At 46.3% G+C, this 13529-nt stretch overlaps 1 protein-coding gene across 1 annotated transcript; it reads right to left on the bottom strand.

The window, feature by feature from the left end:
• Positions 1-2313: 2313 nt before the first annotated feature.
• Positions 2314-7734, bottom strand: LOC114923339 (major histocompatibility complex class I-related gene protein-like). The gene is made up of 3 exons (XM_029286142.1): positions 7464-7734; positions 6460-6747; positions 2314-2363 (listed from the first exon to the last, which is right to left on the bottom strand). Exons 1-3 carry the CDS (start codon positions 7717-7719, stop codon positions 2314-2316), a joined length of 594 nt encoding a protein of 197 aa, XP_029141975.1. The 5' UTR covers positions 7720-7734.
• Positions 7735-13529: the final 5795 nt, after the last annotated feature.

Here is a 13529-nt window from a genome sequence, read left to right as displayed (position 1 = left end):
ATGCTGAGACTCTAGAAAGAGTACAGAGAAGAGCAACAAAGATGATTAGGGGACTGGAGGCTAAAGCATATAAGGAACGGTTGCTGGAATTGGGTATGTCTAGTTTAACGAAGAGAAGGACGAGGGGGGACATGATAGCAGTGTTCCAATATCTCAGGGGCTGCCACAAAGAAGAGGGAGTCAAGCTATTCTCCAAGGCGCCTGAAGGCAGGACGAGAAGCAACGGGTGGAAACTAATCAAGGAGAGAAGCAACTTAGAACTAAGGAAAAACTTCCTGATAGTTAGAACAATTAACCAATGGAACAACCTGCCTCCAGAATGCTCCAACACTGGAAGTTTTTAAGAAGAGACTGGACAGCCATTTATCTGAAATGGTGTAGGGTTCCTGCCTGAGCAGGGGTTTGGACTTGATGACCTCCAAGGTCCCTTCCAACTTTATTATTATTATTATTATTATTATTATTATTATTATTATTATTATTATTATTATTATTATTATTATTAGTAGTAGTAGTAGTAGTAGTAGTAGTAGTAGTAGTAGTAGTAGTAGTAGTAGTAGTAGTAGTATAACTAATCAAGGAGAAAAGCAACCTAGAACTAAGGAAAAACTTCCTGACAGTGAGAACAATTAACCCATAGAACAGCTTGCCTTCAGAAATTGTGGGTGCTTCATCTCTGGAGGTTTTTTAAGAAGAGACTGGAGAGTCACATGTCTGAAATGGTATAGGATCTGGTGATATAGCAGGAGGCTGGACTAGAAGACCACCAAGGTCCCTTCCAGCTCTATTCTGATTCTGATTCTGAAATTAGAAAAAAGTGGGATAGACAGCATCGCCACCAGATGGATTCATAACTGGCTGATAAAAGACACTCAGCATTTAGTCCTTAACTGAACTAATCTACATGGAGGGAAGTAAGCAGTGGGATACCCCAAAGTTCTCTCTTAGGCCCAGTACTCTTCAACATCTTCATAAATGATTTAGCTGAGAGGATAAAAGAGGAACTCATCAAATTTGCAGTCAACACCAAGCTGCCAGGAATAGTCCAAACCCCAGAAGACAGGCTCAAGATCCAGAAGGATCTTAACAGACTTGAACACTGGACCCTATCTCACAAAATGAAATCCAGTGGTGAGAAAAGTGAGAAAATTTAGGCAAGAAAAATCAAATATACAGGTATAGAATAGGTGAAACCTGGCTAAATAGCAGCAGGTGCAAGAGGGATCCAGGAGATCCAGTGAAATATCAATCAGCCGTGTGCTGCAGCCACCAAAACAAGCCATGGCAATCCTAGGCTGCATTATCAGAGGGATAGAATCCAGACACCCGAAGTGTTAGCACCGCTTTATAGTGCCTTGGAAAGACCACAGTGGGAATACTGCATCCAGTTTTGCTTGTGTCAATACAAAAAAGATGTTGAGACTCTGGAAAGAATGCAGAGAAAAGCAATGAAATTGATTAGAGGGCTGGAGGCTTAAACGCATGAAGAACGATAGCAGAAATTGGGTATGTCTAGCTTAGTGAAAAGAAGAAATAAGGGGACGTGATAGCAGTGTTCCAATATTTCAGGGGCTGCCACAAAGAAGAGGGAGTCAAGCTATTCTCCAAAGCACCTGAGGGCAGGACAAGAAGCAATGGATGGAAACTAATTAAGGAGAGAAACAACCTAGAACTAAGGAGAAATTTCCTGACAGTTAGAACAATTAATGAGTGGAACGAATTGCCTCCAGAAGTTGTAGGTGCTTCATCACTGGAGGCTCTTTAGAAGAGACTGGACAGCCATTTGTTTGAAAAGGTATAGGTTCTCCTGCTTGAGCAGGGGGTTGGGCTAGAAGACCTCCAAAGTCCCTTCCAACTCTGATTTCTGTTTCTGTTTCAGGTTTGCCACCTTTTTGGCATCTGTTGCTTCCTCCACTGGGCAATGTTGAAACTCTCTCGGGTCTCCACCCTTCGTAGGATGCGTTTTGTGTAAAGAGAGAAAATGGAGGAAGTTAACACCCTGGTTTTTATGAGGAGGACTTTTCTCTCCTCTCCTTATCTACCTGTTACCCCAGAGAAACCCCCGGCAGGCATGGGGGCAAGCAGCCAAATTGAAGAAGAGCTTGCAGTTCTCATCCCCAGAAAGTTCCTCCCTAGAGAGAAGAATTCTTGCGGAGGGATCCTCATTTCTCTCCTAGAGTTCCTTTCTTGTTACCCCTCCAGCTCATCATTATCAAGCAGCTTTTTTCCTGGACGTCCCTCCCTTTCATCATGTTATTCTAGACCCCAATCTCTTTCTTTCCCTCCCCTTCAGTACTCCTTGGAGAGACATCCTTATTTTTCCAGGGTGCCCAATACTTGCTTCCCACATTCTTCCCTCAGAGCTGGTGGGTGGAGAGGGTGAACTGGACTGAATCTTCCCAGCAGTTAAGCTGATCAGAGGGCCCCAGGCAAGAGGGGCTGAGCTCCAAAGGAACTTCCAGGCAGGCCACCATCTTCCATGGCTACCTTGGAAAGACTTAGAGGTTGGATTCCTATCAGGGAATTGCACAGCCGGTGTCCAAATGGAGTAGAGACACTGACCAGAACTTGTGTTTTTATATAAATAAATATATTTACAGTAAATAAGAGAGGCAAACAGGAGCATTGTCAGGTAAATCAACATAGGAGAAACATCATGAAGTAAATTACAGAGAGCACACAGGGCAAAAGGGCGGGGAAACAAGGAAACTCCCCCTTCACTCTCACAGCAACCAATCGCAACTCAGGTTGCCTCAGAGGAAAAAAGCAGGTAACAAAGAAACTCCCCCTTCACTCTCACAGCAACCAATCGCAACTCAAGTTGCCTCAGAGGAAAAAAGCGGGGAACAAAGAAACTCACCCTTCACTCTCACAGCAACCAATCACATCTCAGGTTGCCTCACAGAAAAAAAACTTGGAACAAGGAAACTCTCCCTTTACTCTCACAGCAACCAATTACAGCTCAGATTCTCTCATGCAGTGGCCAGCTCTCTTCAACCCATTAGCTATAAGTGTCTGTTCTTACTCATTGTCCAATCCTTCACTGCTCCAGCTATTACATTTTAAATATCTTAACAATTCCCCACCACAACAAGCCAGATGCTCTTGTCTCCCAGGTATTTTCCAAGAGTGGAGTTTAGTCTCTTAAATAGACATCAGCAATAGTCAGACTCACCTTTGAGCTAATTTTAGGTTGGAACATTGCCTGTGACTGAATCTCATCTTCATAGGGAGAGAAGGAAGCTTTTTCTAGAGAAACGGGATCAGAGCAAGTTGACACGTCTTGATGGAAATTTTTCCTGCATCTTCGCCCTGATCAATGGCAAAAAGAGAGGGACGCTGGTTAATTTTTGAACAGCAGCTGTCTGAGACAGAGAAGGATTCAGGCTGAAGACCTCCAGAAGGCCCAGATGGACTAACTGGTCAGATTATAACCTAGCATCTTGGGAAACATGTATTAATGCTCCCTTCTGTTTCTGACAAAGAGCAGAATTGTTGGCTGTCAAGAGCTGCTGGTTGGGGGGAAATGAAATGGAACATTCCTGGGGTTTATTGAGGAATAATCAAGTTGAAATTCTCCTTGCTCCTATTAGAGCTCCTATGGCAGTGGTGGTGAACCTATGGCACGGGTGCCAGAGGCGGCACTCAGAGCCCTCTCTGTGGGCACGCACGCCATTGCCCCAGTCCTAGGCCTTCAGCTGGGTTTTATAAAACCTTTTCGCTTTAAGCCTCCACCGCCATGTGCAAAAAAAAAAAAAAAAGGTTCAATCAATCAGTCAATCCCTCAACTTCTTGAGGGAAAAAAAAAAGATCTTGCAAAGTTGGAATTGATTGATTGAACTTTTTAGTCCAACCCAGTCTGCTGTTACCATCGCAGCCACGCCCACCCAATGGGCCACACCCACCCAATGAGCCACACCCACCCGGCACCCGATGATGCATAAGTGGGTTTGGGTTGCAATTTGGGCACTCAGTTTCTAAAAGGTTTGCCATCACTGTCCTATGGAATGTCACAGTCCTGGTTTCCCTGTGCTGTTGAAACCATTCAAAGGTGGCCAGCAGGGCTGTTCCCAAAAGGACCCTGTCCCAAATCAACATTCATTTATTTTAAACAATGATGCTAGACCTCTGGGAATCCTGTTATTGGTGCCAGACAGATGGTATTCTTCATATATTCCAAGCTTGATAGTTCTTATCCAACTACATTTGTTTTGATTTATAGTCCAAAGCCCCTGAAGAACTAGTAACATTGGCTGATCTTGAAAGGCCAGGCTGGGTCTGACTGGCTTGGCACTTGCACCCAAGACCGGCAAGCAAGCAAGACAAATTGCAAGCAGGTCAAAAGGCACATTCTGGAAGGAGAAAATGGCAAACACTTCCACAATGTTGCTGAGAAAATTACAAGCCTGTGTTGAGCCACACTTGGTGAAATTCAACTGAGGAGACACTTCTCACATCCATCTGCTCTCTGATGTCTCTTGCTCTGAGTAGGAACAGAGCACGCAGCAGCTCCTTCTACCACTGGACCTTCCTATGCAGAGAGCATAGGACCCCTCCCCCACTGCCCACATCTTCCCATTGAACTTCCCTGACCTTCTTCAGGGGCAGGATTATGGGGGGGTTTTTCCTAGTGCTTCTCATATCATTTATGTGACTTTTCTTTGATTTTTGAGCTCCTGATATTTGCTCCTCTGAAGTAAGTCCACTGAGGCCAAAGAGGCTCCCTGCAAAACAACAGGATTGTTGAACTTCTGAGATGTATAGGAGTTGAAAAATGGCTGCCTAGTTTCTTTTTCCTTTTGACTCCTATTCAAAATGCTATTTGTGGGGAAGGAGCTTGAAAGGGTCCTGGTTGTAACTTTCAGGGAGGCTCAATCATTCACACCAACTTAGTTCACTCAGAAAGACACGGGGTTAGGTGTTCAGTGGATGTGTTTTCACTTACACTTCTGGAAGATAATCCCAAATACCAAGAATATGGCAATCACAATTCCCTCAGGAATCCACCACAATGTAGCTAAAGAAAGAGAAACATGGTCCTGATTAGAGAGATGCTGAGCAAGGTAACATTTTCCAATCTTTGCTGGCCTCCAGGAAGGACCCCCACCTGAAAGAAGCCCCTCCCCTCCAAGGCAGAAGAGGGAGGGGTAAATAGCCCTTAATGGGCAGAAGGAAGAGCCACAACCAAGGCAGCAGTCAGGTAAATGGTGCTTCAGCCTGGGCCAAGAAATCAGCTTAAGCAAAGGTATCAAATAGATCTGTCCCTAGTTCACCTGAAGATAAATGGAGGGAGGGGGAAGCATGTCCAGACTTCAAGGTTTGGTCATTATACTTTTATAAAATGAGTAATACTAAAGTAATTGACATTGATTTTTTTAGTCTGGTCTACCTTGTTGGGCTGACAAAAGTCTAACGTCCTCTACTGAAAAGGGCATTGAATGACAAGGTATAACGTATCCCATCAGATAACTCTACCAGAAAGGAAAATAATCTTTCAACTTCATTCCATTTCTTTCATATCATATGAAATCATATCATATCTGTGCTGCTTTGCTCACACATGCACACACAGCAATAGGTTAAAAGGTTGAGCTGCCTGATCCCTGATATAAACAGTTCCCAGCAGCTCTTGAATAACAAAAGGCCTCTCTTGAGTTCCACCCGGAGTTTTTAAAAAATCAGGAAGAGGAGCAGAGCAGTCTCAATTCCCGAAGCCCGGCAGAAGCCAGAACAAAGGCCTTTGACAAAGCAAGAGTTCCAAAGGCTTGAATTAGTCCACGAGGCAAGGCACCAGATCAAGGCACAAACCAGAGACCCAAATTTCAAAACACAAGAAGCAGAAATACCTGCCCTGGATTGGGGGGAGGCATGGACTCCACCCCCTCATCCTCGCTGACTGCAAGCAATTGCTCCCCTTCTTTGCCTGAAGCCTCCAGGTTAACCTGCTGCAACTGTGGCTCCCTCTGCTTGGGCTCAGCTGCTGCCCATCAAGTCATTCTGATTGTGGCTGCTCCATTCAGCCAGAGCCCTCCACTCCCTGGTCCATGTCTATATGCATCCCTATGCTCCAATGGTGGGATTCAGATGGTTCGCACCACTTCGGCAGAACTGGTAGGTAATTTTTTGTTGCCCAGGCCCAGAATGGTCTTCCAGAAGTGGCATCCACACAGAGAACCGGTTGTTCACATATTTGAATCACACCGGTGCTGTGCTCCCTTCCCCAGAGGTGCCAGGACCTGGCTAATATCACATCCGGAGAGGGGGCCGAAGGAACATCCATGACAATATGTCATATATCTTCATAACTTTGCTCTCAGCTTCTAACTCACCTGTCAGAAATCATTCTCTCCTGCTCTCCACCTGAAAACTAGAGATAACACAACAGAAAGCCTTCTTCTTTCCATTTCCCCACATTGGTGAAAAATCTGCTTCTATATGTCCAACTCCTGAACCTCTCACCTGTTTCCTTCTTGAAAGCCAAGACCAGGGGCCCCTGCAAGCCCTTGTGCTCCAGGCGACACCTAAAACGGTCCCTCTCCTTGGGGTCGATCTCAATGCAGAGCCTGACATAATAGGTCCCGTCTGAGGTGGGGGACACGTTCCTACTAGAGGTCTTGGTTTCCCAGATCTCTCCGTCCCTGGTCCAGGTGGCCTGGATCTCCTTGGGGTAGAAGCCAAAGGCCTGGCAGATGAGGACCTCCAGGCTGTCATCAACCACCTTGCGAGTCAGGTTCCCCACTGGGGGCTCTGCAGAAACAGCAACACTGGAGTTACCAGGATTTCTAATATTTCTGTTAATGCAATTTCATAAGTGGGAAGACATTAATTTGGTCATGCTCTCTCACTGGTTTTCTCCTCTCCTGAACCACCAGGACCCTCAGAGATAGAAGCATTGAATCTGTTTAGATTTATACCTAGAACTTGGGTAAAGTTGTCACTCTGACAAAAAATCATTGTATTGCTAGGGGATTGATTTCAATTTTGCCCACCCCCTCCCCCAACTGTCCTATGCAGGATTTTCTCAGGGAAATAGAACTGGGTCTTGCAGCATTAATATCTTGCTCGGTTAATTTCTTAATCTTTGAATAACTTATTCTAGGAGACATTTGAGGATTGTTTTCTTCTGTAATGTGATGTGGGATATTGCTTGACCATTTTCTGTAAAGACTAGTTTAAAAGATGGCTTGGCTATGTAAAAGGTAAAAGACTCCCTGAGGATTTTACTCCACTCTTCATTGCCGCCTCTAGGGGGCAGTGTTCATCTCTGTTTCAAGGCCATTGAGCCAGCGGTGTCTGAGGACATTTCCATCATCTTGTGGCACTCTGGTCTCGAACCTGGTCTGTTGGCTTTCTCTTAACCACTGAGACATCACACCACCCCCTTGGCTATGCAAGACAGAAATAATATGGGGAGGGGAGAGCCCACAGAAACCTGCTCAATGGAGCCCCCCTTTGCCACTCACCCATCCTCTGTAGAGCCTTCTTCCTGTAGAACCAGTATCTCTGGAGCCACTCAATACAGGTCTTCTCCAGGTAGATTTTTTTCTTCTGGGTCCACCCTGGATGATCCTCCCATTTCTCCTTGACCTTCTCAGCCTGGGGTTGAGCTGCCACCCATCTGAGGGTCTCCTTATCAAAGCTGATGAAGTCCCTCCCATCGTAGCCATAGTGCAAAAACCCTCCTTTGCTCCCATCTTTCTTGAGCTCACAGCCCCACATCACCTGCCAGTTGTGAAGCCCTGAAAGAGACCCAGGAGGTGTGGTGAGAAGGGCCCAGTATTCCTCTCCCTACCATTAATGGTGTCTACCATTAAAGTTAACCTCCCGTCCCTCCTAGGGAGAGAAACCTGATTTCTCCTTCCCCACCTTATTACGCAAGGAGAAATTTTTTTTATCAGAATAACAGAATTGGAAGGGGCCTCGGACATCTTTTAGTCCAACCACCTGCTCAAGCAGGAGATCTTAAACCATTCCAGAGAGATGGCTGTCCAATCTCTTTTTATAAACCTCCAATATTAAAAAATGTCAGAGCGTGCACAATCTTATTGCGCGAGATAGCCCAGGAGTAAACACAGTAAACAGTGGTTTATCTTATACTATCTACAATATCATACACCAGGAACAATATACATACACGTGCTAATACAGCAGGATACAATAAACCACAAATTACAGCAGGAACTGGAAGAGAGAGAACAGAGCCTTTCCTTTATACAAAGGCTCTTAAAGAGACACAGACTCTGCTGAGTCATTGCCACCATTACATCTTACATTACATAAGCTGGTTAGCTGTTAAATCAATACCTTGACAAAAAAAAATCCCACAACTTATGGAGGCAAGCTGTTCCACTAGTTAATTATTCTCACTAATTTCTCCTTTGTTCATGGTTGGACCTCCCTTTGATAAGCTTCCAGAACCTCTTGTTCTGCTTTCCGGTGCTTTGGAGAAAAGATCAACCCCCTCCTCTCTGTGACAGCTCCTCAAATATTGCTATCTCCTCAGCTCTAGTCCTCTTCATAGACACTCCAAGTTACCATAGCCCAATCATCATATGTTTTAGTCTCCAGTCCCCTAATGGTCTTTGTTGATCTTCTCTGCACTCTTTCTAGAACCTCAACTTCTTTTTTATATCATGGTGACCAAAACTGGACTCAGTATCCCAAGTGTAGCCTTACCAGTGCAGTATAAAGTTGTATTAAACCTTCACGTGATTTTGATACTGCTCCTTTGTTGATAAAGCCTAGGACTGCGTGGCTTTTTGGGTGGTTGCAGCACACTGCTGGCTCATACTTAAGTGATTGTCCACTAGGACTCCCAGATCCCTCTCACCGTCACTGCTATTGAACTAGGTACCACCAATTCTATACCTGTGGTTGTGGTTTTTCTGGCCTAAGCGCTTTACTTTTCTCATCAATAAATTGGATTTTAATGATCAGAGGGTGCAATTAGCCCTTTTTGGGTGGAGCCAGGCCAGGAAGAATTTCTAGGTGAGGAAGAAAATTGAGGGGTGTGTGTGTGTTTTTCTCTCCACTGCAGGAAAGAAAACCTCACCATTATGCCCCCTGCTATCGCTGAAGGCCAAAGACTGTCTCTGCTCACCTCCAGCATGGTGGTCCAAGTTCAATCCCAAAGACCCACTCAAGAGCCTGAAATCCTGCCTTCTCCACCTCCTCCATCCAAGGCACCAGAGGCTCCATGGTTTTTTGGCAGCTGCAGCACACGGCTGGCTCCTAATTAAGTGATTGCCCACTAGGACTCCCAGATCCCTCTCACATCTATTCTATTCCATACCTGTGCATCTGGTTTTTCTTGCCTAAACATTAAACCTTACTTTTCCCATCACTAAATTGGATCTTAATGATCAGAGGGTGCAATTAGCCCTTTTTGGGTGGAGCCAGGTCAGGAAGAATTTCTAGGTGAGGAAGAAAATTGGGGATGGTTTATTTTCCACTGCAGGAAAGAAAACCTCACCATTATGCCCCCTGCTATTGCTGAAGGCCAAAGGTGGCACTGCTTCTGCTCACCTCCAGTCTGATGGTTGAGGTCTGATAGCTTCTCCAGGTCAGCTCCAAAGACCCACTCAAGAGCATGAAATCCCACCTTCTCCACCTCCTCCATCCAGGGCACCAGAGGCTCCATCTTCCTGGTGAGGCTGTCATAGCGAGCGATGGGCTGGTTGTCCAAGTAACTTCTAATGAAATATGGAGGCAGACCCTGGCTGTGTTCTGGCTCTTGCAGGTACATGTACCACAGGGAGTATGTGAGGGAGCCTGGAGAGGAGGAGGGAGAACGGCACAATTAGGGGCTCTGATCTGCTGCTTCATTCCCTCCAACATTTGGTCATTTAGCCCCCCCCAACAAAAGCCCCCCCTTTCTGCCCTGCATTTGAAGAGTCCTGCCTTTAAGCCCAAGGAGGGAGCCCCCAGCATCCCTTGGCTGATCCTGGAAACAGCTATGAAGCCCACCTCAGGTTAGGATGCCCCCCACAGCTCCTCTGGGTTTCTGGGTTCCCAGACAGCTACTTGTTGGCATGACCCAGATCGCTACCCCCTTGCCGGCTGTGGGGAGAGAGAGTGGGACCTGATTCTTGCAGAAATTAACAAGGGAGTTGGAGAACTGGTTCCTCCCCAATCGCAATTGCCCCCAGGTTCTGCTGACCAGGGTGGAGCTCTATTGCAGGTTGTCGTTGTTCGGTGGCTAAATTGTGTCTGACTCTTTGCAACCACATGGACCATATGTGGGCTCTTCAGTAACAAACTGAGTGTCACAGAATGAATTCATGGCTCTACCTTCAAACTGAAGCTAAGATTTAAAGAAAGGTTCCTAATTAAAAAGGTTAACAGCAGGAGACATCACTATCTGCCTTACTTAGAATGTTCCTTTTTGTTATTGTTGCTTCTGACTCTCCACAACTCGGTGGACCACAGCACACCAGGCTCCCACCCCCCTATCCTCCTGGACTTTCCCCAAATCCATGTTCATTGCATGGATGACCCTATCCAACCTCCTTATCCTCTGCCATCCCTTTTGCCTTCCACCCAGTGGTGGGATTCAAATATGGGAACAACCAGTTCACTGTGTTGATGCCGCTTCCGGACGTCCCTTCTGGGCCGGGGCAACCAAAAATTAGCTACCGGTTCTGCCAAACTGGTTCAAACTGGCTAAATCCCACCACTGCTTCCATCTCTCCCCACATCGGGGTCTTTTCCAAGGGCTCCTCTGTTCTCATTTGGTGTCTTTGAGCTACTGGATCTCTCCTTCCAAAGAACAAACAGGGTGGATTTCCTTTAGGACTATTGCAGGTAGTTCTGCCCTTTGCCCAGGGCAGGAGAGAAGAGAAAAGAAGGAAGGCAACAGGGCTGAACTCTGGACCTTCCCTTTCTTAGGCTTTTCTTCTCTACTTCCTCAGAAATAAAAACTGATAGATTACAAATGAAATACTGAACATTTTTAGATGAAGCTCAGCTACGTGCTGGGGAAGAAAATTATATAACAGAATAACAGAGTTGGAGAGGTCCTTGGAGGTCTTCTAGTCCAACCCCCTGATCAAGCAGGAGACCCTCTACCATTTCGGACAAATCCAGTCTCTTCTTAAAAAGCTCCAGCGTTGGAGCACCCACAACTTCTGGAGGGAAGCCTTTCCACTGATTAATTGTATCCATGGTTAAGGCGTTTCCTTCTGGGCAAAGAGCTGGGGAGGGAGGGAAGGGGGGAGAGACCCAACCCAGAATAAGCGCTCCTCTTCCCTCTCGTGCTTTCCCCACCACCAGTTAACTCACCGCAGCAGCCCCCCAGCACCAAGGACCCCAGCGTCGCCCCCAGGAGCAAGAGGGGCGCCCAGGGCAGCCACATCGCCCTCCAACTCGGCGCGTTCTTGCAGCGTGGCAGCTGTTCTCCGCCGGAGTTCTCCGCCCCGTCCAAAGTGCGGGTCCTCGAGGAAGAAAGAGAGAAAACGGCGCTTTCGCTTTCCACCTCTTCCCGAGTCATGGCCCGAGGGGAGGGGGCTCCTAGACAGACCCTGCCCAGAACACGCAGCGACGATCCCCTTCAGATGATCTCCAGCCGCGTTGTGCGCGCAAACCACCCGGTTGTGCCTCTTGTGTGAAGGCAGCCGCCGCCCTGCCCGCTTCGTTCCGAGCTCTTGCGAGCCCCCCCCCCCCCCATCCCGAGGCCTCTGGGCATCTTTTGGCAGAATCTGGCCGTAGCTGCCTATTGCTGTGCTTTAGGATGTTTTAGTACTACAGTTAAGGTTATGAGGGGATAAAAGGGAGTCTTAGTCACTTGATTAAAAATTCCAGAACTCCGTGTTTGTTTATGGGATGGCTTTCCACGAGAACCGCTCTCCCAGCCCCCCCCCCGTCTGTCTTTCCTTCCCACAGGAAACCTTTTTCCCTTTTCCACTCCAGTTTCTCTTCCTTTCGCTTTCTCCTCTCCTCTCCTTTCCTCCCCTCCCCTCCTCTCTTCTCTCCTTTCCTCTCCTCTCCTCCCCTCTTCTCTCCTCTCCTCTCCTCCCCTCCTCTCTCCTCCTCTCTCCCCTCCTCTCCTCTCCTCCCCTCCTCCCCTCCTCTCTCCTCCCCTCCTCTCCTCTCCTCCCCTCTCCTCCCCTCTTCTCTCTCCTCTCCTCTCCTCTCCTCCTCTCCTCTCCCCTTCCCTTCTCTGCCCTGCCCTGCCTTGTCCATCCCTCTCCTCTCCTCGTCTCCGCTCCCCATCCTTACCCTGCCCTGCCCTTCTCATCCCCTCCCCTGTCCTCCCCATCCCCTGCTCTCCCATCTCCTCTCCTGCTACTTCCAGGGGAAACCTTGAAGAGTTATCAAAGAAGGTTCGGCTCCTCTGCGGAATAGTTTTCCAGACGGAGTCAGTGCAGGGAGCCAGAGAGAAACGTCTGAACGGCAGCTCAGCGTCTCTGGAGAAAGGAGCTCGGAAATCACCATCTTCTCTCATCTGGGGGAATCTTGACTTCTCCGGGATGTCATTTCTTGCCAGTGCAACGTTTGCGCAGGGGCTGAGCCATCCGGAGCCTCCGGGCTGCACAGGATGTCTTGTTTGGCATGGAGAGAAAATGGAGGAAGCCACACTCCTGTTTCTCTGGGGGATGTGTGATTTCTCTCCTCCCCGTACCTCTCCCTCCACCACCACCCCCTGCCCCAGCCTGGACAGGCATGAAGCAGCCAAAGAGGAGAAAAGGCTTCTGGCTCTTCCCTGGAGGTTCCTGGGACGACCCAAAGGTGCTTTTTCAAAAGACAAATGGACGCTCTTGGTCTTTTCCTTGAAAACGTTTCACTTCTCATCCAAGAAGCTCCTTCCGTTCTCCAGATGATGCTTCTTCTTTTTTTTTAATTGAAAATTTTATAAAATTTTACAATATAAATCCCCCCCTCCCCCGAACCCAACCCTCCATCCCTCCCCCCTCACTTCCCAGAGCTAATCACAGGGTTAACAATAAAATAATCATAATCTAACTAACATTGATCAACTGTTAATCTAACAAGTCTATAACTTCCTTTAACTCTCTTTTAAAACAAATATAAAATTATTAAATACCATAATAATAACATAATTTTGAATGTTAAAAATAAAACTAATAACATTATAACTTTTAAACAAAAATAATACTCTAAAATTCATTCAAAAACCAAATGATATTTTTTTGTTCCATATTTAAACTCAATATAATCAATCCATCTTCTCCAAACCAATATATATCTTTCTTGTGAGTAATCCTTCACATAAGCGGAAATCTTGGATGAGAAGTGAAATAATAATAATAATAATAATAATAATAATAATAATAATAATAATAATAATAATAATAATAATTTATTTATTTTCATTTATTTATTTTCATAATTTATATGCCGCCCTTCTCCCCACGGGACTCAGGGCGGCTCACAGCATATTAAAATAACACAATACAAACAACACACACAACATTTCCCCTATAAAAGCCAATTAAAAACCAAATATTTGTAGCTGTGACATTATTAAAATCATTAAAAATTATCCCTATTTAAAATTCACCCTAGGTCAG

The sequence above is a fragment of the Protobothrops mucrosquamatus genome, unplaced genomic scaffold (genome assembly GCF_001527695.2).
Source record: "Protobothrops mucrosquamatus isolate PMUCROS unplaced genomic scaffold, P.Mucros_1.0 scaffold2973, whole genome shotgun sequence".
Classification (NCBI taxonomy): Eukaryota; Metazoa; Chordata; class Lepidosauria; order Squamata; family Viperidae; genus Protobothrops; species Protobothrops mucrosquamatus.
Note: the sequence above shows the minus strand (reverse complement) of the source record. Positions and strands in the feature narration are given on the sequence as shown.

What these genes read in the sequence shown, in the direction of transcription:
- LOC114923339 (XM_029286142.1), bottom strand. Translation starts at nt 7,719, where the DNA reads ATGTGGGGCTGTGAGCTCAAGAAAGATGGGAGCAAAGGAGGGTTTTTG. An exon ending in GAAGGCTCTACAGAGGATGG is followed by an intron (nt 6,748 to 7,463) that starts GTGAGTGGCAAA and finishes CTGTTTCTGCAG; the next exon opens with AGCCCCCAGTGGGGAACCTG. An exon ending in GGCTTTCAAGAAGGAAACAG is followed by an intron (nt 2,364 to 6,459) that starts GTGAGAGGTTCA and finishes TCCACCCACCAG; the next exon opens with CTCTGAGGGAAGAATGTGGG.